Source organism: Taudactylus pleione, unplaced genomic scaffold (assembly GCF_031769625.1).
Source record: "Taudactylus pleione unplaced genomic scaffold, aTauple2 ptg000018l, whole genome shotgun sequence".
NCBI lineage: Eukaryota > Metazoa > Chordata > Amphibia > Anura > Myobatrachidae > Taudactylus > Taudactylus pleione.
In genome coordinates, this window is record NW_028284420.1 from 15,372,338 (window position 1) to 15,396,261 (window position 23,924).

General features: G+C 45.0%; 1 protein-coding gene across 3 annotated transcripts; it reads left to right on the plus strand.

Moving 5' to 3' along the window:
• Nucleotides 1-585: 585 nt before the first annotated feature.
• Nucleotides 586-20,062, plus strand: MTG2 (mitochondrial ribosome associated GTPase 2). Of its 3 annotated transcripts, none has more exons than XM_088482841.1 (8): nucleotides 586-664; nucleotides 968-1,119; nucleotides 10,539-10,754; nucleotides 11,669-11,816; nucleotides 13,139-13,254; nucleotides 13,893-14,111; nucleotides 18,047-18,185; nucleotides 19,244-20,062. In XM_088482841.1, exons 3-8 carry the CDS (start codon nucleotides 10,545-10,547, stop codon nucleotides 19,633-19,635), a joined length of 1,224 nt encoding a protein of 407 aa, XP_088338967.1. In that variant the 5' UTR covers nucleotides 586-664; nucleotides 968-1,119; nucleotides 10,539-10,544; the 3' UTR covers nucleotides 19,636-20,062. The 3 variants fall into 3 exon arrangements, with proteins under 3 accessions (XP_088338967.1, XP_088338976.1, XP_088338984.1); XM_088482850.1 differs by having other exon boundaries at nucleotides 640-688; XM_088482858.1 differs by lacking the exon at nucleotides 586-664 and adding an exon at nucleotides 678-697.
• The last annotated feature ends 3,862 nt before the right edge of the window (nucleotides 20,063-23,924 follow it).

A 23,924-nucleotide genomic window follows, 5' to 3' on the forward strand; every position in this document is an offset into this window, starting at 1 on the left:
CTGATTGGCTGGCACCTTATCACTTTCTTATCACTTTTCACTCTGTCTCCTAACACTGCTTAGTAAATAAACCCCTTAGTCTATTTCGTTGATTTCCTTTTAATTCTGCTGCACTCATTAATTTGTGGAGGATCATACTGATACATCTCTAAACCTTTAAAGGGTACAACAAACTAAACTGTTACCATGTGACACACATACAGTTGACCACTCTTTTCGACTAATCCTTATTTTTTACCATGTTTTTACATTTACTGATGATACATATCCCCACCCCCAGTTATCACTCAACAAGGAGCGCATTGCTGTGTACCGATATCCCCCCAGTTATCACTCAGCAAGGAGCGCATTGCTGTGTACTGATTGTGAAGTTAACTGAGCATGCTGGGAAATGATATTCTCTTGACGGTTTCCTTTTTTTTTTTTTTCCAGACCAAACTGATTCTTTAACAATAATGTGTCCCCACATCTTGCTCCCTATTTGTATTGCGGCGGCCATTTTTTCGGAGAACAAGTTTCCTTGTTTCTCAAGCGTGTCATTCTAACAAAATGACTCCATGATCGGAGACAGCCATTGTAGATCGCGTTGTGGCCTGTGAACAAGATGGGGGAGGGGCGGGAAGGAGAGTCGCAGCAATGTGTTGCAGGCAGCTGCAGAGGCAAGGTGACAACAAATTTTATCTGACAGGTGTATGAAGTGAGACTGTGTTAAAGTGACGATTTATATATATTAATTTATTATATTATGGATAATGGCATCTAGTCCCCTTATGCAAACGTAAATAAGCGATTGGTGTAATGTAGCTTAGCTTGTCTTGCCCTTTCAGCCATTCTAGTTGCAGAACAGTAACCTAGACTCAGCTTGCAGCTGCATGTGGTGGAGGTTGCCTGTTTTTTATTTTAAACCCGTAATAACCCTAACACTGTTTTTCTTTTTGTTTTATTACATAAACCTGTCCGCAAGCAGAGACCTTTCGTATCTGCAGATCTGCGATTTTAATTTGATTAGCATGGTACTCAGCCGAATCTACGCTGCGACTAAATGGATGTAACTAGCAGCAGCAGGGTGGTCGCATTGTTTGCCGTGGGCGTATCGTCACTATTGCAATCTGATCAGAGGTAAGTGTACACAAACAGCAATTTCAGGCAGATCTCTTGCACCAAGAATAAGGAAGGTCAAATTGTCAGCTGATAGCGATCATGGCTGCTCATAACCACAAGGCAGATTCAAATATTGAACAATATTGCTTAAAACATTTGTACCTGGTGTAACTGTAGTATGATCACTGACTAATGGCCCCTACACACTACATAATATCTTTTGGCAGATTGCGACACATCGGAATGACAAATTGTTAAAAATGTGTAAGAGTGTATTTTCTACATCATGTAGTGCGTGCTCCCGTGTGGTCGTCAGCTTCATCGCCTGGTCTTATGTGCAGCATGTAAGCTCAAGCGATGCTGCTGACTATTCCATGCAGTGCTATGCGGGGGAGCCCCAGATCGGGCAGTGTCCGATATATGGCGGCCCATCGACACTGGGATTGCCGGCGACATCGCTGGATACACACATCGTGTAGTGTGTACCCAGCTTAACTTGCAGCTTGTTGCTCCAAGCAATAATAATGTTGCATAGCGCTTTTCACCTAATAGAATACAAATAGATATACAGATAAAATATATATATATATATATATATATATATATTAGGGATGTGCAGGCTCGGATAGGTTGGAGTTTGCACGTTGAGTTCGGATTTTTCCCTCCAAAACACGGAACTCAGAAAGAGGCAAAACTTCATCTTGCATGGACGAACATCATCATTCCTGGACAAGTCCCCTTATGTTATTTTTTTTGTAAATTTTTACTAATTTTTTCTACTTCAGGGTCCATAGGGTATCCATAGGATACCTTGGGGTATAGGTGTGACGTCAGTCATCGGGCACCAAAGAGTTAAGCTTTCAGCCTCCCAGGATGCACTAGGTCCCCCTCCTATACCCCGCCCCCGAGCCAAGGCATCTCAGTTTCGTTTGGTGCCCGGCCGTAGTTGGAGGCACCTGCTAGAGGGGGGCTTAGAAGAGCCCCTGAAGCTTTTTCTTCATGCAGCTGTGGCTGCACATCTGGATGAACAGCATGGACAGTCAGTCCTGACGTCCATGCTGTCTTCCCTACACCCCGCCGGTACCAGAACGCCGGTACTGATCCGGGGATGCTGGTGGACATCAGGGGTCACAGCTAGCGGTGACCCCAGATGTTCCGGACCATGGCCGGATTCAAGGGGGACAGAGGTAAGCAGCGGGGTCCCGCGGGGGGTCCCCGCTGATCACATGGTCCTAAGTCCCCAGGGAGGGGGCTCCCTGGGGACTGGCTGCAGCGTGGAGCCAGGCGACCAACCTGCGCTTCCACTACCCCCTGGGACAGCGGACCGCAGCAGAGCGGTAGCGCTGCGGCGTCCCAGGGGTTAAATGCATGCCAGGGGAGCGCGCCTTCCCTGTCTCACAGCCGGCGCCTCCCCCGCTGCACACAGCCCTCTCTGCACTGTGCTGACTGGCCCTGTGTCAGCTCTCCTCCCCCAGGCCAGCCTTCTCTCTGCTCCTCGGTGGCCATCTTTTCTGAAGCATGGTGAACGCTGCTGGAAGCCTGCATTGGAAGCATCGTGGTCTGGGTCCCCCCCGCATACCTCTCCTCCGCTGTGGTCAGGTCTGTGTATGCAGCGCTGTGTCCTACCAGGCCCTGTGTCTGTGTAGTTGAGTGATCAGCGCTGTTAGTGCAGGAATTATTTCTCTGCATTGTATGTGACTGTGCTAGCGCTGCTGCCTGTAACTTTTTTTCTAAACTGTCAGCTTTATATTGTCCCTGTTTTTTCTGCTAAGCCCTTGCGGTGCGGTGCTGCAGGGTGGTCTCTCGCCTCTTAAATATATAATTGGTGAGAGGGGTCACATACGTGGTGCCATCATGTCTGAAAGTGATTTTCCCCTCCGGCTACAGTGTACTACGTGTAAAGTACCGTTAGCGGAGGGGGAGGGTAGCGCGGAGGGCCTCTGCCGGCAGTGTTTGTCTATGGCGCGGCCTCTTACGGTTACTGCACCGGTACAGGAGCCGCCCTGGGCTTGTTTCGCTCAAGTGCTTACAGCCTTAGTGGGCCAGTTAGCTCCGCAGCCCGCGTTTACACCGATGGGTTTGTCCCAGCAGTCAGTGGTGTCGTCACCCATGCAGGGTTTCCCACGACAATTGGTGGTACCCCACAGTCTCCATATTTCCCCGCTCCCGGTTTCTCAGGAGCCAGCGTGGGTTAACTGCCTGACGAGTTCTGTACAGCACTTGTCGGATGTGTTGCAAGGGGAGTCTGTGATGCGGCCGCATAAACGGCTGGTGGCGTCTCTGTCGGTTCCTTATGAGGATGACGAGGGGACGTCTGATGATGGGGAGATTCTGGATCCTTACGATCAGGAACCTCTCCATGCTAAGGACGCTGATGCTAAGTCCAAAGTATATATTCCTGGACTTATTTGGGCGGTCCGCACAGCCTTGGTGATGGAGGACGAAGTTCCCCCAGCGGCTAAATCTAAGTATGCCTTTTTCAAAGATGTGAAGGGTGATGCCACAGTCTTTCCTCTTTCGGGTCAGTTGGTGGACCATTTAGAGGAGGCGTGGAAACAGCCTGGCAAAAGATACCAGCCGCAGAGACGCCTGGCGGCGGCTTATCCGTTCGCGGATAATTATTTTGCAAAGTGGGAATCCCCTCCACAGGTGGATTCTCACGTGACCCGTCTTGTCCGTAGTGCCACATTGCCGATGCCATCCATGTCCTCCCTTAAGGATGCTACGGACCGCAAGGTGGAGATCTGCCTGAAGTCCGCTTATTCCCTTGCGGGGGGGGCAGCACGGCCGGCTATGGCCATTTGCTGGGTTGCCAGAGCGATGGAGCGCTGGGCGGATTCATTAGAGGCTTCTTTTGATTCCGACTGTCCGGCCGAACAGGCGGAGTTGATTGGCAATCTCCGTGATTCGGCCACCTACATCAACGAGGCGGCCCTAGACATTAGTACTCTGGTGTCTAGGATTTCTTCAGCAGCGGTAGCTGCTCGTCGCACCTTGTGGCTGCGATCCTGGAAGGCGGACGCAGATTCCAAAAAGGGTCTGGAGGCGTTGCCGTTTACCGGAGAAGTTCTCTTCGGTCCGGATCTGGTTAAGATTGTGGCCACGCTGGCGGCAGCCAAATCGGCTTGTCTCCCGTCGGCCGCTGCTCCTTCTGGTTCTGGACCATCGTCCTTTCGGTCATCTAGGGCCCAGGGCAGGCCCAAACCACAGTCGTTTCCTCGACAGGCTGGCCCTAGGAAATCGGTCAAGCCCCGGAAGCAGGCATGGAGTACCAGACGTCCGGCCCCCAAGCCAGATGACAAGCCTGCGGCCTGACGGTCCGGGCCTCCCTTTGGGGGATCCCAGGGTGGGAGGCCGCCTGCTACAGTTCGCCCAGTGTTGGTCGACCACTACGACAGACACTTGGGTTCTGGAGGTGGTTTCCCACGGATACGCCCTCTCCTTCCGGCACAGACCCCCGGCTCGATTCTTCACCACGGGTCTCCCATCAGACCGGAACAAGGCTACGGAGCTGCGGAAGGTATTGCACACTAGGCTCCAGGCTGGAGTTATAGGGTCTGTTCCATTCTCCCAGAGGGGCCAGGGTTTCTATTCAAATCTATTTTTGGTACAGAAACCCAATGGGTCATATCGTCCGATTCTCAACCTCAAAGCTCTCAACAAGTCTTTGCGGGTCCCGAAGTTTCGGATGGAGACCCTACGGTCCATCATTCTGGCGCTGGAACCTGGGGACTACATGGTGTCATTGGACATACAGGACGCTTACCTGCATGTCCCTATTCTATTGCGCCATCAACAGTTCCTCAGGTTTGCAATCCGCAGCGACCACTTCCAGTTTCGGGCGTTACCTTTTGGCCTGGCGACAGCACCACGTGTTTTCACCAAGGTGATGGCGGTCATGGCGGCTTCTCTGCGGCTGCAGGGAGTCCGCATGTTGCCGTACTTGGACGACCTGTTATTGGTGGCAGGATCTCCAGAGCTCCTGTTACGCCACTTGGACCTGACCATTGCACTGCTGCAACGGCACGGCTGGCTAATCAACTGGCAGAAGTCCACTCTAATCCCGTCTCGGAGGATTCTGCATCTTGGAGCCTTATTGGACTCGGGACAGCAAAGGATCTTCGTGACGGAGGACAAGATCTCTGCTTTACAGTCAAGGGTGCGCAGTTGTCTGCACTGCCGCCGGGTGTCCCTACACTCGGCGATGAGGGTACTGGGCTCCATGGTGTCAGTGTTCGACATGGTGGAATACGCCCAGTTTCACTCCAGACCTCTGCAGCACCTGATCCTGTCCAAGTGGAACGGGCTGCCTCAGTCTCTGAAGTCCCAGACGATTGTGCTCACCCCGGAGGTTCGCCTGTCCCTTGCTTGGTGGTTACAGACGACCCACCTCAACAAGGGACGTCCGTTCTGGGTTCCAAATTGGGTCCTGTTGACAACAGACGCCAGTCTTCGGGGCTGGGGAGCAGTTTCGGGTCCACACTTGTTCCAGGGCAGGTGGACGCCGACAGAAGCGGAGCTTCCAATAAATATCTTGGAACTCCGTGCGGTCTTCAATGCTCTCCAGCAGGCACATCGGTTTCTCCAGGGTCACCCGGTGCAGGTCCAGTCGGACAACGCTACCACCGTGGCCTACATAAACAGGCAAGGAGGAACTCTCAGTCGGGCGGCTCTCGTAGAGGTCTCTCGGATCCTGGTTTGGGCGGAGCGCAATCTTCCGGCCATATCAGCGGTCTTCATCCCGGGAGTGCTAAATTGGGAGGCGGACTTTCTAAGTCGCCAGGACGTTCATCCGGGGGAATGGTCCCTACACCCGGACGTTTTTCAACTGCTGGTGGACAGGTGGGGTCTTCCAAAGATCGACCTCATGGCGTCCTGGCACAACAACAAGTTGCCGGTGTACGGGTCTCGCACAAGAGACGAAGGGGTGTCTCTGGTGGATGCTCTGTCCGTCCGGTGGACGTTCTGGTTCGCATACCTGTTCCCTCCGGTCTCCCTTCTTCCACGGGTAATCCGGAAATTCAAACAGGAAGGAGGGACGCTCCTGTTGATAGCTCCCGCGTGGCCCAGACGGCACTGGTTCTCAGACCTTCAGGGTCTGTCCGTAGACAGTCCTCTGCGGTTGCCGCTACGACCAGACCTTCTGTCTCAGGGACCTTGCCTTCACCCGGACCTGACGCGGCTGTCTTTGACGGCGTGGCTGTTGAGACGGCTATGCTGAGGTCCCGGGGGTTTTCCAGCTCTGTGGTGCGTACCATGTTACGAGCTCGGAAACCGTCTTCCGCGAGGATATACCATCGCGTGTGGCATACGTTCTTCCAGTGGTGTCGACCGAGAGGTTATGCACCGCGGGAGTTTCGTCTGTCTCGGATTCTCGCCTTCCTACAAGCGGGACTAGATCATGGGCTTCGCCTTGCCTCTTTGAAGGTACAGGTTTCGGCCCTGTCTGTCTGGTTTCACCGTAGGATTGCTACAATCCCGGATGTGCGCACCTTTATGCAAGGTGTTGTCCGCATTCAGCCGCCCTTTGTTCCACCTGTGGCGCCTTGGGATTTGGCTGTGGTCCTGAGGGCTCTCCAAGGACCGCCGTTTGAACCACTGGGCTCAGTGGATCTTAAATGGCTAACAGCTAAGACTGTTTTCCTTCTGGCTATTGCTTCAGCCAGACGTGTTTCTGAGTTAGGGGCTCTTTCTTGTAGACCCCCTTTCTTGGTTTTTCATGGGAACAGGGCAGTGCTCCGCACTCGGCCCGAGTTTCTTCCCAAAGTTGTTTCCCAGTTTCATGTTAACGAGGAAATCATTGTTCCGGCCTTTAACTCACCGGGTCTTTCCGTGGGTGAGGCCTCTTTGGATGTTGTGCGGGCCTTAAGGACTTATGTTGACCGCACTTCTTCGTTTAGGAAGTCGGACGCTTTGTTTGTCCTCTGTGGCTTCCGTAAAAAGGGTTGGCCTGCTTCAAAGCAAACTTTGGCAGCCTGGATCCGTATGGCTATTTCTGAAGCTTATCTTCATGAAGGCCTACCGGTCCCTCCTTCTCTGAAGGCTCATTCCACTAGGTCTGTGGGTCCTTCGTGGGCAGCTCGACGTGGTGCCTCTGCAGTCCAGATCTGCAAGGCTGCTACGTGGTCCTCTGTCCATACCTTCGTGAGGTATTACAGGTTTGACACCTTCGCCTCTCAGGATGCTTCCTTCGGGCGGCGGATTCATCTTTTCTGCACAGGAGCGTCCCCACCCTTAAAGGATACTGCTTTGGGACATCCCCAAGGTATCCTGTGGATACCCTATGGACCCTGAAGTAGAAAATATGAGATATTTACCCTTTGTTATCTCTATTTCTACGAAGTCCATAGGGTTCCACAGGACTCCCGCCCTGTTGCACCTGTGCTGCAGATGGGCTTTGCTCTGGTCACCGGTTTTCCGTCTCCCTCTGGTGAGAATGTGATTCTTGTATGTGTCCAGATCTTTGTTATCTCTCTTCCTTCTCCTCCTCCGGCCTATGGCTTGGTAACTAACTGAGATGCCTTGGCTCGGGGGCGGGGTATAGGAGGGGGACCTAGTGCATCCTGGGAGGCTGAAAGCTTAACTCTTTGGTGCCCGATGACTGACGTCACACCTATACCCCAAGGTATCCTGTGGTTACCATATCTCATATTTTTTACAGGTTAAAAAAAACAGGAATTTTCAGGAAATATTCTAGGGACCCCCCTAAAGATGTGTAGACATGGGGGATCACTATGGGTACCCCCATTTTTAACTACTGAAGGAAGTCGGGGTTTCTAATAGCCGCGGCAAGTGAATAAATGCGGCTTTGAAGAAAGTGCTGCAGAAGAGCATTTAGTAGATTTTGGGGGGGAAAATAACTATGCCTATCAGGTTTGGGGTACTTGAAAATGGGGGTCAGCATATTTTAAAGTCGCTAAAGTGAGTTGAAAAAAACATGGAAAACCCACCTGCCGCAAACAGCTGCAATGAAAAAAACATTTGGGGCATACTTACCCCAGAGTCAAGTTCGCTATTTTTTAACTTTGTCCCCCAACTTTTTTTTTTTACCCCCCTTTTTCAAAGTCCATATTAGGGGTGCCCTTAAATTTTTTTTTTTACATTTTATTGACACAGATTACCTTTGGGGGACTGTCTGTAGGCTGCACGGGGGTTCCTGAAATGTTGCACCCCAAAACCCCAATTCTGCACTTTTTAATGCCTGCCATTCATAGGCGATACTTTAACGCCTATTACATTGCATTGACTTTCTGCCTAGGTGGAAAGTCTTTCAAATTGAATACGGAGGAAAACTAAAACAGGCGATAATGACGTAATCGGCGGTAAATTACCGTGAATCTGGACTTAACGCCTCAAATTGAATACGGCCCTAAGACTCTATTATGGAGCACTCAATTCGTATGCAATATTTACATAAAATATAACCTTCATTACAAAACAAACAGTAAATACAAAAGGATGAGGTATGGATGATACATGAAGGGGCGGCGAAATATGACAGACAATATCATACAACATATAATACATAAAAATTAATAAAAATACACCCAGGGTTCAGATATCACTGTCCTTGTAATTATTTATTCATATAGGTCTATTGCTTAGTGCTATTTCTAAACCAGTGTTATTAGACAAATCAAATGCACCAACATATTCAAAATCGGCGTATTTCAAACAAATCAATTGTACCAATGTGTTACCATATAGCAGGGTTGGGAAAAAAAAAACAACTTTTTTTTTTTTTTTTTTTGGTTTAAGCCAGTTTTTTTGCATTAATGTTTAAATGGAAAAAAAAATTAATCTTGCAACCTTGATCAATCACGTTTTTTTTTAATGCTTTCTAACATTAATAAACCAAAGTTATTAGGGTTTGATATGATTTATTTGACATCTTTCATAAAACAAATTTTAGACTGAACATAAAAACATGCAAAAGCATTTTTCAGAGACGTGAATAAAGGGTGGTGAACCGCGCTCACTGATATGACTGTGGGGGTGGATTGAGGCAGGAGGGAGAGGGAAAGAGTAATGGGGGGGGAAGAGAGGTGGGGGGAGGTGATGTGCGTGTATCTGGAGGTATGGGGGTAGGGGGTGTAAGAGTGCTGCGCCTGTGGTAGGAGTACCTGTTCCTACCTAGTTTAGAGACTGGTAAAAGCTGGGTAAGGCGCGCTCTCTATATGGTGGGGCAGTGTGTAAAGTGCTTGGGTAAGAGTGATCTGTATGACAGAGAGACGTAGACGGTGGTGTTGGGTCAAGGTAATTTTATTGGTTTAAGGTAGGTAGGCACAATGCTACTAGAGGGTAATTGACCCAGGAGCAGTGGGGGGAAGAGCAGGATGGGTGCACGGGGGGGAAGCTGGGTAGACCCTTTTAGGGGGCTCCTTTTCCGTGCAGTTCTGGACCAGCACGTTGTCCCTGCTGGACCTTTGGTCGACAGTCTTAACGCCCGGCACAGTGTAGGTGGAAGTCTGGTAAGGATAGATGATGTGGCGGCGTCCCGCAATTTGTACAACTTACCTACCGGTAGGTGCCTGTGTAGGCGTTGCGATTTGGGGGTGGTGGTCGGTTAGAACGGCCATCTAACCTGCCTCTGTATACCATCAGAGACTGCCGACCACCACCCCCAAATCGCAACGCCTACACAGGCACCTACCGGTAGGTAAGTTGTACAAATTGCGGGACGCCGCCACATCATCTATCCTTACCAGACTTCCACCTACACTGTGCCGGGCGTTAAGACTGTCGACCAAAGGTCCAGCAGGGGCAACGTGCTGGTCCAGAACTGCACGGAAAAGGAGCCCCATAAAAGGGTCTACCCACCTTCCCCCCCGTGCACCCATCCTGCTCTTCCCCCCACTGCTCCTGGGTCAATTAAAAAAAAAAGCATTGTGCCCGTGTGTCGCAGTAAACTTGCCCATTAAAAAGAGCGATTGAACGTCAACGACATCGTTATTGTTCAATCGCTCATTAATCGGGCATGAAAATGTCGAAAACGACCAGCGATGAGCGCTCCCGCTGGTCTTTTCCGACATCAATCATCGCCCAAACATGGCGGTCAATCTGCCGATAACGGCAGATTGGGCATGTTCGGGGATGAGGGAGGGTGCCAGCTCTGAACGACGTATCGTTCAGTGTGGGTACCCACAGGATGAGGAACGACTGAACGATTACGATGTCGTAATCGTTCAAACGTTCCTCAGTCAGCAAGTGGATGCGCGGCACTAGAAACAACAGTCAATATCAAATCCCTGTTACAGGCATTCGTTTCTACTCTCTGTTGTCTTGCCCACCTGAGCATCGGACAACATATATACACACACGCATATGAACTGTGTTTTCAGATAGGATTTCTGCTTTGTTCCTTATCTTTATTCGGTATATGCTGTATTTTAAATAATGCAGCAGATAGTGTATTATGATTTTTGTTTAATTTGCAGGTAACCATGTTTGCCCTGCAGTTAATACCACGGCTAAATGTCCTGACTGATCAGCTGCGACCGTGCCAAGCTGTAATTTACAAATGTATATATCTTCAAACCTTATTGCCGGTTCTTTATGTGTTGCATCACCGTCATCTGTACACTAGCTCTTCACTATGTGCCAAACCTCGACATCTGGCCAAAATGAAGAGAGACCTGTCTGAGAAGAAGCTGGTAAGTTCTGATGTGGCGTAAGAAGCAGCTGTTATTTCTGCCCGCTAGAGAAAGTATGCCCTGTATACAGATATTTTAATCATGATGGAGAACATATACACTATTCTGAAATAATTTTGTATTTTGATGCTGTTTTGTTTAATACATGAGGGTTATGCACCTATGGAATTGGCTGTCCAACTTTATCTCCAGTTTATTAAACACAGCATAGAATTAAACAGCAATACACGATGCAGCATTAGTATGATGGGAAAAGCTGCCATAATCATAGTCGCCTGCACATCCTCTGGACCATCTGAATGGCTTATCACTGCTGCATTCACCAATATCATGATTTTTCATCTTTTTTTTTTCTCTTCGAATTGCATCTAGGATTGCAGGTTTTAAATATTGAAAAAATTGTCAGTAATCAACGGACATAAGCCGCCCATACACGGTGCGATATGCACCGTGCGACGCGACGGGTTATCCGACATATCGGGCTGTCCCCACACACTGAGAGATCAGGGGGCCGACCGCCCGATATGCCGGCTACCCCTACCCCCACCCGCATAGCGCTGCATGGGATCGCACATCGCATCCCCAGATCAACTGAACCTGCAGTAAGATCAGGGGCTGCAATGTACGACCCCACGGGTGTGCGCACTGTCCGATATCATGCCCATACACGGTATGTTAGAGCAGCCAAATCGTACCAATCCGTCGGATCAGCTGCTTTATCGCACTGTGTATGGGCACCTTAACTCTAACCATCTCCGCAGTTTAATGAACTGGTCGTGGGATAGTCCCACACTTCAAGTGGCGGCCATCATTTTTATTTAAATTATCAATATAAGGAGAATATTTTAACAACTTGTAGAGGGAAGGAAAATGTTGACGATCTTGTATGTAAAATGTCCTTATTTTTATTTCAGAAACGTTATTTTGTTGATCACCGCAAAGTCCGTGTGGTGGGAGGAGCTGGTGGAGATGGTGCCTGTTGTTTCCACAGTGAGCCGCGGAAGGAGTTTGGAGGACCAGATGGGGGAGATGGTGGAAACGGAGGCCACGTGATTTTCAAAGGTAGTGGACTTAAGATCAGAGGATTAGTTTGCTGGTACTTGAAGGGGACTGGCAGCATGACCCTTTGAAATGTAATTATATTCACTGATATTTCATTTCTATATAATGGGAAGAGACATTCTCAAAAATGATGAATAAAGGAATTAATCACAGTTAAAAGTGCTGGGGTAAATTTGGAACCTTGTAAATTTTATGTAATATAAAACTTTGTTTTAAGTTTTTTAAATGCAAAGAAATTCAGAATTAAATATTTAATCCACAATAACTTTCATTTGACATTTACATTATATAAATTAGTTTATTTTTCACCTTTTTTCTCAAAGTCCATTTTTTTTTCCCACTAGGAAAAACCATTTTATTTTATTGCAAACCCAAGTGAGTTTTAAAGGTTTTTTTGAGAAAAAGTGTTCTTTACATTTTTGATTTGTTTTCTATTCATGCTGACAAATAACACATGTGTTTGTGTTGGTTAACGAAAATGTTGTTTATAAATTACCTTGATTAAAATCCCTACAATTGTAGTGTGTTGGTAGTATCAAAATGTGAGCATTGTTGATTTCCTAATCTTTAACAAATGTACAATGTTGAGAAAAAAATATGTTTTTACATACAGTGCATCTGGAAAGTATTCACAGCGCTTCACTTTTTCCACATTTTGTTATGTTACAGCCTTATTCCAAAATGGAATAAATGTATTTTTGTCCTCAAAATTCTAAACACAATATCCCATAATGACAATGTGTAAAAATTTTTTTTTTTTTTTAGATTTTTGCAAATTCAATAAAAAAAAAAAAACGAAGCGTCACATGTACATAGGTATTCACGGCCTTGCTCAATACCTCTCAAGCTCCATCAGGTTGGATGGGAAGCGTCGGTGCACAGCCATTTTCAGATCTCTCCAGAGATGTTCAATCGATTCAAGTCTGGGCTCTGGCTGGGCCACTCAAGGACATTCACAGAGTTGTCCTGAAGCCACTCCTTTGATATCTTGGCTGTGTGCTTAGGGTCGTTGTCCTGCTGAAAGATGAACCGTCGCCCCAGTCTACGGTCAAGAGCGCTCTGGAGCAGGTTTTCATCCAGGATGTCTCTGTACATTGCTGCATTCATCTTTCCCTCTATCCTGACTAGTCTCCCAGTTCCTGCCCCGGAAAAACATCCCCATTTATTCCATTTTGGAATAAGGCTGTAACATAACAAAATGTGGAAAAAGTGAAGCGCTGTGAATACTTTCCGGATGCACTCTATAGTCATTTAATTGACTTGAAATAAGTTCAATGAGCCTGGGAAGAATTTGTCCTCCTGTCCTCTCGGTTTGTCTCTAGTGGATCCTTGTATGAAGTCTTTCTCCGCCATTAGTCCTGTGTACCAGGGAGCTGAAGGTGAGCGTGGTCGTAGCAAAAATTGTTATGGAAAAAATGGAGAGATCCTCTACATTAAGGTGAGGAATTTCTGAGGTAGTTGGCAGGCCTTGTAGGGGTGTAATGACAGTTTCTGTGCCATGCGCAACTTTTCAAATACAAAATTAAAAACTTCCCAATTTGCTTGTGCCTAAAAGTACACACGCATGTTACTAAAAGTTGTTAACTGATATAGCAGACACATTTATGCATGCTACTCAGTGATCTGGCCGGGCGACTGATCTTATCTTATCAAAGTGACCTGTCAGGGAAAAATTATTAAGTTATCCTTGGCTCTCCACGTCCCTTTCCAGCCTCCCCCCCCCTCCAAATGATATCACTAATTATATGACCCTGATGTATCTAGCTTGCAATTATTTGGCTAGTTTAAATGCAGTATGTTAATGAACTTTATTTGTAGCACTGTGAGTGTTTGTACTTGAAGGGATAGTATTTTGTCCATTCTGCATGTGCTGTAATGTCCTGCTGTCCTAGTGATATAGAAGTGTGTGGAGTATATCTTCTCTCTCCAGTAAGATGGGTTATTTCAGTTCTGCTGTATTGGAGCATAATGGCAGCAAATTGAATTGAAGAACTATCTATTCATCATTTGAATTGTGGTAGAAAACAGTAGCTACTGTATGTGGTGTAATGACAAGTTGCCTGTTTACATTGTCAGGTTCCTATTGGAACGCTAGTGAAAGAGAACGGAGTGGTTCTTGTGGATCTGTCCACACCAGGGGAGGAGTTCGTAGCCGCTCATGGAGGCTCTGGTGGAAAAGGAAACAGGTTTTTCCTCAGCAACGAGAATAGAGCCCCTATGACAGCAACACTGGGTGAACAAGGGGAAGAACGGTGCCTACAGCTGGAACTGAAAACCATGGCACATGCTGGCATGGTGAGCACTTACTGTGTGATTACTGGGATACTGTGGACAGTGTTTGTACTCGGTTTTATTTTTATATATGCAGGAAGCAGGTTGATATGATGCAGTGTGTTGCATGATAAATAACAGACATTTTAATTCTTATTTGGGTTTATTGTCCTCCTTTATATACACTTACACGACCACCCTCCCTACCCCCATCGCTGTGGTCACTGGTCACTCACTGCAGGAGTAAGCACTGTGAGAGGAATAGGGTGAGGAAGAGGTAAGAGGAAGAATGCTTCCCACCCCGTTTTCTGTCCTTACACCTCACACTTAAGCTGGGTACACACTGGAGCGATGTGTACCAGGTCGATATGGAGGCTGACATATCGTATCCATGGTACGCATCAGAACGATGTAATGAAGGACGGAACGATCCCTCATTCCGTCCTTCATTACTTTCCATGGTGCCGCATGTGATCTCATTCTGTTGGCTGTGCAGTACAGTCGACCGAAAGATGTCGCTAACGACAGCGGGAGTGCGTAGGTTGGCCATACACACTGAACGATCCAGCCGATATGTCATTCCGATTCTGGCCGATATCGCTCCAGTGTATATTCCAACTTTAGTCCCCACTCTACAGTTATTGTAGGAAGAAGTGCAGATTGCTTCTGTCAATTATAGCAGAGTGGCCAGCACTGGAGTTCTATAGGGATGGGAGAAGGGAGATGTAGGACTCCATTTGGCAAGGTGGCTGCTCTTAGGATGGTGCAGTATGAATGGAAGCTTTCAGCTCATGGGAGGAGTGGCCCTGCCTCTGCATACTGTGTCTAGGTGGTGCTGAAAACTTGTATAGGAATTATTTTTTAGTACCCACATTTCCCAGTGTTACGGTTACTCCAGTACCGTTATTTCTAAGCATTATTCAGATCTTCTAGACAAAACTGTATTGTGCAATTTAGTGAAAAGATATCTATATGCTTTGGTAGCTTGTTTTATAGTTTACTTTAAATGTTAATTATTTTGTTGGACCAAAATGATTCAAACTTTATCTCAAATTGACTAGGTCAGTTATATCTTGCGTATTATTTTTCATGATTAAAGGTGACTTAAGTTGGGCATCCACTATACAATTATCTGTCAGATATCTGTCCAATCTGGCTGGTTGGAATGAAAACCTGGTAATGTGTGGGAGCAAATGACAGTCGATCGTATGGTTTTAAACACTGAAAAAAGGACAAAAAATATTGTTCAAATTGGTTACATTTGTGTATTTTAACAAATTTGTCTGAAAAACCATTTTTGTCTGTTTTCCAGTGTTTGTGAGCAAATGGACGACTGTCATTTGCTCCCATACATTACCAGGTTTTCATTCCAACCAGCCAGATTGGATAGATATCTGACAGATAATTGTATAGTGGATGCCAGGCTTTAGTTTTAGCTCCAGATATTTGGGATGTCCTTAATAAACACATCATTGGCTTTACAGCAGAATCTAGACATCAAGAACAAGATTTATGTTATGTATGTCTCACTGCTCCTTAGGGTTCACAATTACAGATGTGTCCTCATACATCTATCCTGAATACTCCTTGTGGCACGAGATGCCTGGCGTGAGTGAGCCACCAGGTCCTGTGCGACTCTGCTAACACTGGGTGTCTTTTCGCCTAAAAATGCAATGTACTGGGACGCACCAGAAGACTGTGCTGATTAATTTGATATGTGACACTTGTATATCTGTTCGTGACTGAGTCTGTAAATGTGAAAAAGATGCTCGGCGCAATCAGAGTTTCACGGCACCTAGAGAGAGACTGTTTGGTGTGACTGCAACAACAATGTAACCTAAGCTTTTTGGCACCATATAGAGCAGGGTTTCCCAACCTCGGTCCTCAAGGCACACTAACAATCCAGGTTTTAGTGATATCCATGCTTGAGCACAGATGGTTAAATCAAAATAACTGAGGTACTAATTAAGACACCTGAGTTTAAGTGTGGCTAGCCTTAAAACCTGGACTGTTGGTGTGCCTTGAGGACCGTGGTTGGGAACCTCTGATATAGAGGCTTATGTAATAGGTTTGCGAACTGCAGCCACTGCAGGAACTCTTGCGAGGGATTCCGTATTTTTAAAGCGGCAATCATTTTAAAGGCAAAACCAAGCTGGTTTTGCCTTTTAAAATGATAGCTGGTTTAAAAATACAGGAAAACTTGCAGCAGTTCCCGCTGCGGCTGCAGCTCGCTACCTATTACATAAGCCCCATAGTGTTAATATTTATGGTCTATACCAGGGGTAGCCAACCCTGGTCCTCGAGAGCTACCAACAGGTCTCCTCACAGAATCACAAGTCCATCTGTGGATTTTTTCAAATGTGTTCGTGAGCAATGAATACACCTCTGCACCAGCTAGGTGGTCTGGAAAACGTGCTGTTAGTAGCTCTCGAGGACCAAGTTTGGCTACCCTTGGTCTATACTGAGAAGAGTTGAATGTAGTAGGAGTAGACGTACCCGACCAGGATGTTTTATTCTTACAATGAGGTTAGGGCCATTGGTGGTATTCTAACATTACACCAATCCTGGAATACTGGGGCAGATGTTTTAAGCTCTGGAAAGTGATAAATTTCCAGCCACTCCTAACTGTCATGTTACAGGCTTTGTATGAAAAATAACAGTTAGGAGCTGATTGGTTGGTCGTTTATCACTCTCCACTTTCACTTTCCAGAGCTTAGTACATCTGCCCATGTTCTGTATGCAATAAATTTGTTTGTATTCCAATAACACTGTATTTTTTTTCTGATAAAGTCATACTCAATAGCCTGTGCTATATTTTGTTGACAACTTTGGATCTTTTTTTCTCTTCAATTTTAATTGGATAACGTCCGTAGCTATTGGATAATGATGAGAACCTGGAACACATATCCCATGTTTGTAACTGGTCAGATGCATTTGATCTCAATTATTATTTTACCTACAGTAAGGTTCTTTATGGGAGCCCATATTTGCCAATTTTGCTTTTTGAGAATCTCTTTAGGAAATGACATTTGCATTTTATTATTTTTTGGATAAATAAACAAATGTTCAATAATACTTTGCTTTGGGTTTTTAACTAAATTTCAGAAATATATGCTGGTTTCTTAAATGAACAGTCTTTTGTATTGCTCTAATAAGATACATAATACCTTGGTTTCATGTCTTTAAATGCAACACTTAAACACATGCTCTAATTCTGTAAATTGAATCTAGATCAGTGGGAGCTACTTGAGAAAAATGAGACGTCTTGAAGAGCCACATTTTATTTTTGAAAACTAAAATCTGGCTAATAACCAAATTTTTCATAGAAAAACAACAATGTATTTATTAATAGAGATAAATATCACTGTATTAATAAATGCATTGTGTTTTTCTATGAAAAATGTGATTATTAGCCAGATTTTAGTTTTCAAAAATAAAATGTGGAGCGCTGTCAGTGGGGAGCAGGGGGCTGCTTGATAGACTGTGCAGGTGGGACAGTGGATGGCCAGTCCCACTCTTCCTCCAAACAAGTGTCTCTTAATGCGGTCAGCGGTGAGGCTGCTAGCAGTGTCCGTCATGCACTGCCGCCATGCCGCGTATAACACATGTCCTATGCGTGGCTTGCACGCCGTCCGCCCACTGATGTAAGGAGAGCACCCGCCGTGCTGCTGCCGTAAGGCGAACCACCATGCTTGCAGCCACGAGCTACTGTACATAAAAGTCCTACATTAAAACGTATGAATAAGGACTAGTGTACAATAAAACATTGCTCAAGAGGGCAGTTAAAGTAATTAATATAGAAAATTAAACCTGCTCACCTTGCTTGCACACTTTGCTGGATCATGTGGGGTTTCCAATGACTCGATTAGTCCCATGTTGCACTTTGTTGTGTATTTTGTTGCATGTGTTTGCATGGCTGCTATAACATGACATTGACTGTACAATTTCCTATTTCGCAGGTGGGTTTTCCTAATGCTGGAAAGTCGTCTCTGTTGCGACTTCTTACAAATTGCCGTCCTGCTGTGGCAGCATACCCCTTCACTACCCTCAATCCCCATGTTGGGGTCATTAATTATCAGGATTATGAACAAATTGCTGGTAAGTTTCATCCCCTGGGAAATATAATTTCCTAGTAAAAGCCAGGCAGATAGTGTGATTTTTTTTTTTTGTTCTCTTGATCTGATGTGATTCAGCATGGTGAAGACTAGATGAAAGGAAACATTAGTTTTGCTTATGGTAATAGTAAATGTAAGTAAGATTAAGTTTCTAAAATTCCCATAAAATGTATATTGCCTGTAGACATTAGACTTGCTAAAAATTGTCAATGCTGTTCTACATCTAAGCATGTGCCAGGGTTGCTGTACAATGTTACTAAATGTAGGCAGGAATTTGCATACATGTTTCTCTAAAGGGTATATGTGAGGGAGATCATCCCAGATTGTAAATCCTGTCTAGACGTTGCCTGAAATACAATACAGGGTTCTACATGGAATTTGAGTTGCATCCTAATGACAGATGTCAGATCTCCATTGTGGTAGCTGCTATTGTGAGAACACCATTTACATGGCAGCAACAGAGACACACCTACAGACAGACTGTTTTGCCCATCTGTGAGGTGTAGGGATTTCTGCTCCGCATGCAAAGAGAGACAGCCTCAATGAAGAGATACATGTGATTCTTGACGGTGACAGACTGTTCAATAGTCACAGATTTACAATTGGTGTTGAAAAAATGGAATACCCTCATTTTTGTAATACCACTTGCTGCCATTAGGTGGTAACACTAGACCGTTCCATGTTTCCATTGTTGATTAAATTATTTTATTTTTTTTGTTTAGTGCGTGCAGGGTAGTTTTTGTTGCCTAGGACACAGGGAAGCAAAGGGACTTACCAGGGCCTCTAGCATACCTCTCTGTGCTTTTGTATACTATTCAAGGACTTATAGATACTGTGCAATACCTGAGTTTTTGGCATATGCATAAATGTATTCACTGCATTTAGGAAAAATATAATGTGGACACTTTATAATTAATATTTTCCATTTTGATTGATAAAGATGGAAATTAATTACCACCTCACACAAAGCCTCTTAGGTTAATCATGTAGTGTCCCTCACTGTGCATAACCCCTTTACACTCTTTGTTGTTGGTATCTCAGTGGCTGACATCCCTGGCATCATAGAAGGAGCCCACCTGAACCGGGGTTTGGGTCTCTCGTTCCTTCGGCACATTGAGAGATGTCGTTTTCTCCTCTATGTGATTGATCTTGCACACCCGGAGCCCTGGAGCCAGCTGCACTCTCTGCAATTTGAGCTGAGCCAGTTTGATGAGAGCCTCCCGCTCCGTCCTCATGTCATCGTGGCCAACAAATTGGACCTTCCAAATGCTAGGAAGACCCTGGAGAACCTGCGGCAAAAGGTAGAAGGCAAGATCATTGCAGTTTCTGCTTTGACTGGGCAGAATGCTGAGGAACTTGTTCTTCATCTCAGAGAGATGTATGATGGACACAGACCAGAAGGCAAGAAGGCTGAGCCTTATGCAGGCTGGTAACAAACATTCAGTTACTGTTGGTAAATAGTAAAAATCAGCCTTAAATAATAATATTTTGATGGCCATAACACAATAACTAATGCAAAGTCTCACATTCTCTGTATGTTTTTATGGGGATTACAACTGAACATAATTTATTTACAAGGTTAACTGACCTCTCTCGTATTTATATATACATCATTTGAACAATACTTAATCTTGTCACTAGGTGGAGAGAGCGGCATGTTACCAGTCCTGTTCATGTATCCTTTTTAGAGAATGGTTAACAAAAAAATTAATCTGTTAATCTCATGCACCGAATAGCTTCAGGAACATTGAATGATGATATTTTTTATTTAACAAAATAAATCTATTTTTGAGCTACATTGTAAATGAGAGGACTAAATGGACACTTCTCTTTATCTGCTATTAAATATTTATACCTTGATGTTTTGGCTCTAATTTTGCTTTTAGGTCAGTCATGTAATATAAGATGTTAAAATAGATACACACTATGCAATAATCTGGCTGATATGACGATTTTCGGTTGCTCAGTGCAATAATCTCAGTGTGTACGCAATACCCAGAGCTAATTATCTTTCCAAAAGCACTCGGTAAGAATGAAGGAGTCTGACCTGCTGCACAGTAAGTGTCAAAGACGATGAGCTGACATCGTATACATGTTGAAGTGTGTGTTCATTTCTGATCATATGTCTAACATAACATATAATTAATTTAAAAAGGTCAACTTTGTGACGAGCTTTGGGATCAATAATGGTTCAGAGCAGAACTATAAATCACTACACCGTAAATTGGAGGTTTTTCAAGATTGCTTAATCACTGAGAAAATCATAAAGTTGGTTGGTCAGGTGTGTACTAGCATGTATTATGTGAATTATATATGTTTTCAATATATATTTGTTGGAATTATTTAACAAAATTATTTTTATGGAACCAATTTGTCAGCCCCTTCCTCCAAGTTTAAAGCTCATTACCTGGATCTTGATGTCACAGCTGGATTATATCCTACTCTTTATTTCGAAGCTATGACTGCTCTGTCTTCCACACTCCTCTTCCCACTCTTTTAGGTGCTAGATCATGCTGGATCAACCCTTGCTTACCAGCAAATCTATAGAGGCAAAGCACATTCATATATTTGGGAACACAGTTTAAATATTAAAATACATCTAGTTTATAAAATTGTAGCATGTTATTTTAGACCTTTCCTAATACATGTAGTACCCTCCACTTTCTGCCGTAGTTATATTATTATTACTTAATAAATTAATACAATACTTATCCTGCGTACACACGGTACGACAGCAACGATCAGATAATGATCAGACGATCGTTCTGCATGTGCTGGATCAAGCATCCAGCACATGCAGCAGACCCCCCAGTACTCTAACCAGTCCCTATAGTAAACAGGCTAACCTGGTCGATATCGACCAGGTCTGCCTGCTTGTACAGACGACAGTAGTTCGTCGTCAACGACCATACGTGGACGTGCATCGTCCATCGTATGGTCGTTAGCAGGGCCCAGAAACTGTCAGATTTTAACAATAACAATAGGATTGTTATCGTTGAAATCTGACATGTTATCGTACCGTGTGTATGGGCCATTACAGTTTATAGGTATAAAAAGAGATCTAAAGTTGAAACAACAAATAAAAATTGTCTTGATTATCAGTGAGAGGAGAGTTAAGGGGCATACACACTAGACGATAAAGTGAATGATATGGACGATAACGATGTCGTTCAAGATTGTCCAGTGTGTATGCACAATATCGCTAACTATGCGCGCTTCTACGGATCATTAACGATGTCTTCCATCGCCTGAACTTGCAGGCCAATCTGACGATATTGTCAGATTCAGAAAGTTCGGGGATGTGGCCGTATGACATCACTGAATGATATCGTTCAATGTGTATGCTAAAATCGTTTGCCCAGGAGAGCCCCAGGACTTCATCTAGCGTGTATGAGCCTTTACAGGTTACATAAAGAAGGGAAGGGGGGACCAAGAGTGTCAGCAGTAGTAGAGAAAAAGCAGTGATATTCGTAAAAATCATCAATCTGTGGCCTGATTCAGAGTTGTACGCTATGACATTCTCAAAGTTGAGCAATTTTTTTTTTTGCTACTGCGCATGCTGAATATCTCACTGCGCATGAGCGAGCTGTAGTTTTTTTTTACGCAATGTCTCCGTGATCGCAAAGTCCTGAGCAGACTGCTGCAATCCTGGGTGGAGTCGGGAGGTGACCGAAAGTGTTTGCAAAAGGAAGCCGGTCCAGTGGCGTGTTATGGAAGTTCCAGGGGTGTGTCTGCGACTGAGTTCCCAATCGCAGAACTACAGTCCCAGAGGCCAGTTTCAGAGAAATAGTTAACCTGAAATCTATGCGGTACAGGACTTAAGCTGGCCACACACTAGACAAACTTACATCCAACCAGCCAACTAGTTGATTGGTTGGAATGAAAATATGGTAAGGTATGAAAGCAAATGACAATCAGCAATTTGCTCCCAAACGCCAGAAAATGGACAATAACTGTTTGAACAAATTGTTTAGATCAAACATTTAACAAACTTGTCTGAACGACCATTTTCATCTGTTTTCTGGCATTTAGGAGCAAATTGCTGATCATCATTTACTCCCATTCCTTACCAGATTTTCAGTCCAACCAATCAACTAGTTGGATGGTTGGATGAAAGTTGGTCTAGTGTGTGGCCAGCTTTACTCATGAAGTCAATGTGCATCCAATTTTGCATTGATGGTGGTGTGTTCTCAACCCCAGGAGGATCTGCACACAACGTAGGTAGGAGAAATTTGTGTAGCAATATTTGCTCAGTCCGCGGCGCACTGTCTCAGGTGGGGGTCTGCTAGTAGGCATTAGCATATTTTTGCAAATACATTGTGAGCATGACTGCAGTTGAGAATGCAATAGCGTACATTCTGAATCAGGCCCTATGCCTGCAGGGAGGCCCATGTATGAGCCACACCTTTGCAGTAAGATGCGCTATAGATGGAATGTACGATAATTGTGGAATGGATGCATTGTGACCAGCAGAATATTTTGCTTCCAGTTTTTGTTGGGCAGGGTTTGAGGTTTAGAAGCTGTTTTTTCCAGAATGTTGGTAAATGTATGTGTTGGAGTATCCAGTGCCATTATAGTTTGTATAAGAGTATTTATGGTATACGTTCAGGAAGCCGGCGGACGCAATGCCGACCGCCGGCTTCCCGACTGTTTAATCCTGGCGAGGGTAAAATGACAGGCGTCTAAATCTAAGCGGATGCTGAGAGCGGACAGCCGGGGGGAGGGTTAGGTTTAGGGCTCCCGGGGGGGACTTAGGGTTAGGCACCACTCCGGGAGGTTAGGGTTAGGCTAGGGGGAGGGAGGGTTAGGGTTAGGCACTCCCAGGGGGGACTTAGGTTTAGGCGGCGGGGAAGGGGGGGTTAGGTTTAGGCACTTAGAGGGGGGATTAGGGTCAGGCACGGGGGGGAGGATAGGTTTAGGCACCCTAAAGGAGGGTTAGGGGGTAGAATTGGGTTAGTTTATACTTACCTTTAGGACGGCGGTAAATCATACCGAATGCAGTATTTATTTCTGCCCAAAATTGGGCAACTGGTGAAAAACAAAATATGTTGTTAGTAGTACATCTGTGTGAGCATTCTCTCCATTACAAAAAGGCAACTTACTGAGAAATGTGTATGAAGTCTCTCAGGTAATTCCATTTGTATAATATCGGGTTAGTATTTTCATCTGTTACACAATTTGAAATTTTCCTTTTTCTCATAGTTCAAGCTAGTGATGATAAAATGAATTCACCTAATCTCTAAGTTAATAAAAGATTAGTTAACAAATGCATGAGGAAGTGTAGTTTACAGAGAGTATGTACTGGATGTCAGAGGTTTAGCCATTGGCACTTGGAAACAAGGATTCAAGGAGGAGCAGCTTAGTGAATAGTAAGTGGTCTGTGTTACTCAGCGTAGTCCTCAGTGTTCAATTATTTCAAGCCCAAGGGCTAAATTTACTAAAGTGAGAATCAATCCGATTCTAGCTATTATCTTCTAGAAGGTGCAAGTTAAATGTTAAGTACAATCTGATTGGTTGCTATGGGCAGCATCTCTTTTAAAACTCACTTCTAAAAACTCTCACTTTAGTAAATTTACCCCCTTGTTCAGGTTTAGGCAGTATTTAATGTATGAAAGTCCTGTAAAACATGTGCAAAAAAACATCCTTTGCTACTAGTTGCTTGTTAATGGTTATTTATAGTGCTAGTGAAAAAGCAGCTTTCCCAGTAATTGAGATTACAGAA

Excerpts from the sequence above, each read along its gene's own strand:
- MTG2 (XM_088482841.1), top strand. The coding sequence starts at position 10,545 with ATGTTTGCCCTGCAGTTAATACCACGGCTAAATGTCCTGACTGATCAG. Across the intron at positions 11,817-13,138 it reads AGGCCACGTGATTTTCAAAG|TGGATCCTTGTATGAAGTCT; the intron begins GTAGTGGACTTA and ends GTTTGTCTCTAG. Across the intron at positions 18,186-19,243 it reads GGATTATGAACAAATTGCTG|TGGCTGACATCCCTGGCATC; the intron begins GTAAGTTTCATC and ends TTGGTATCTCAG.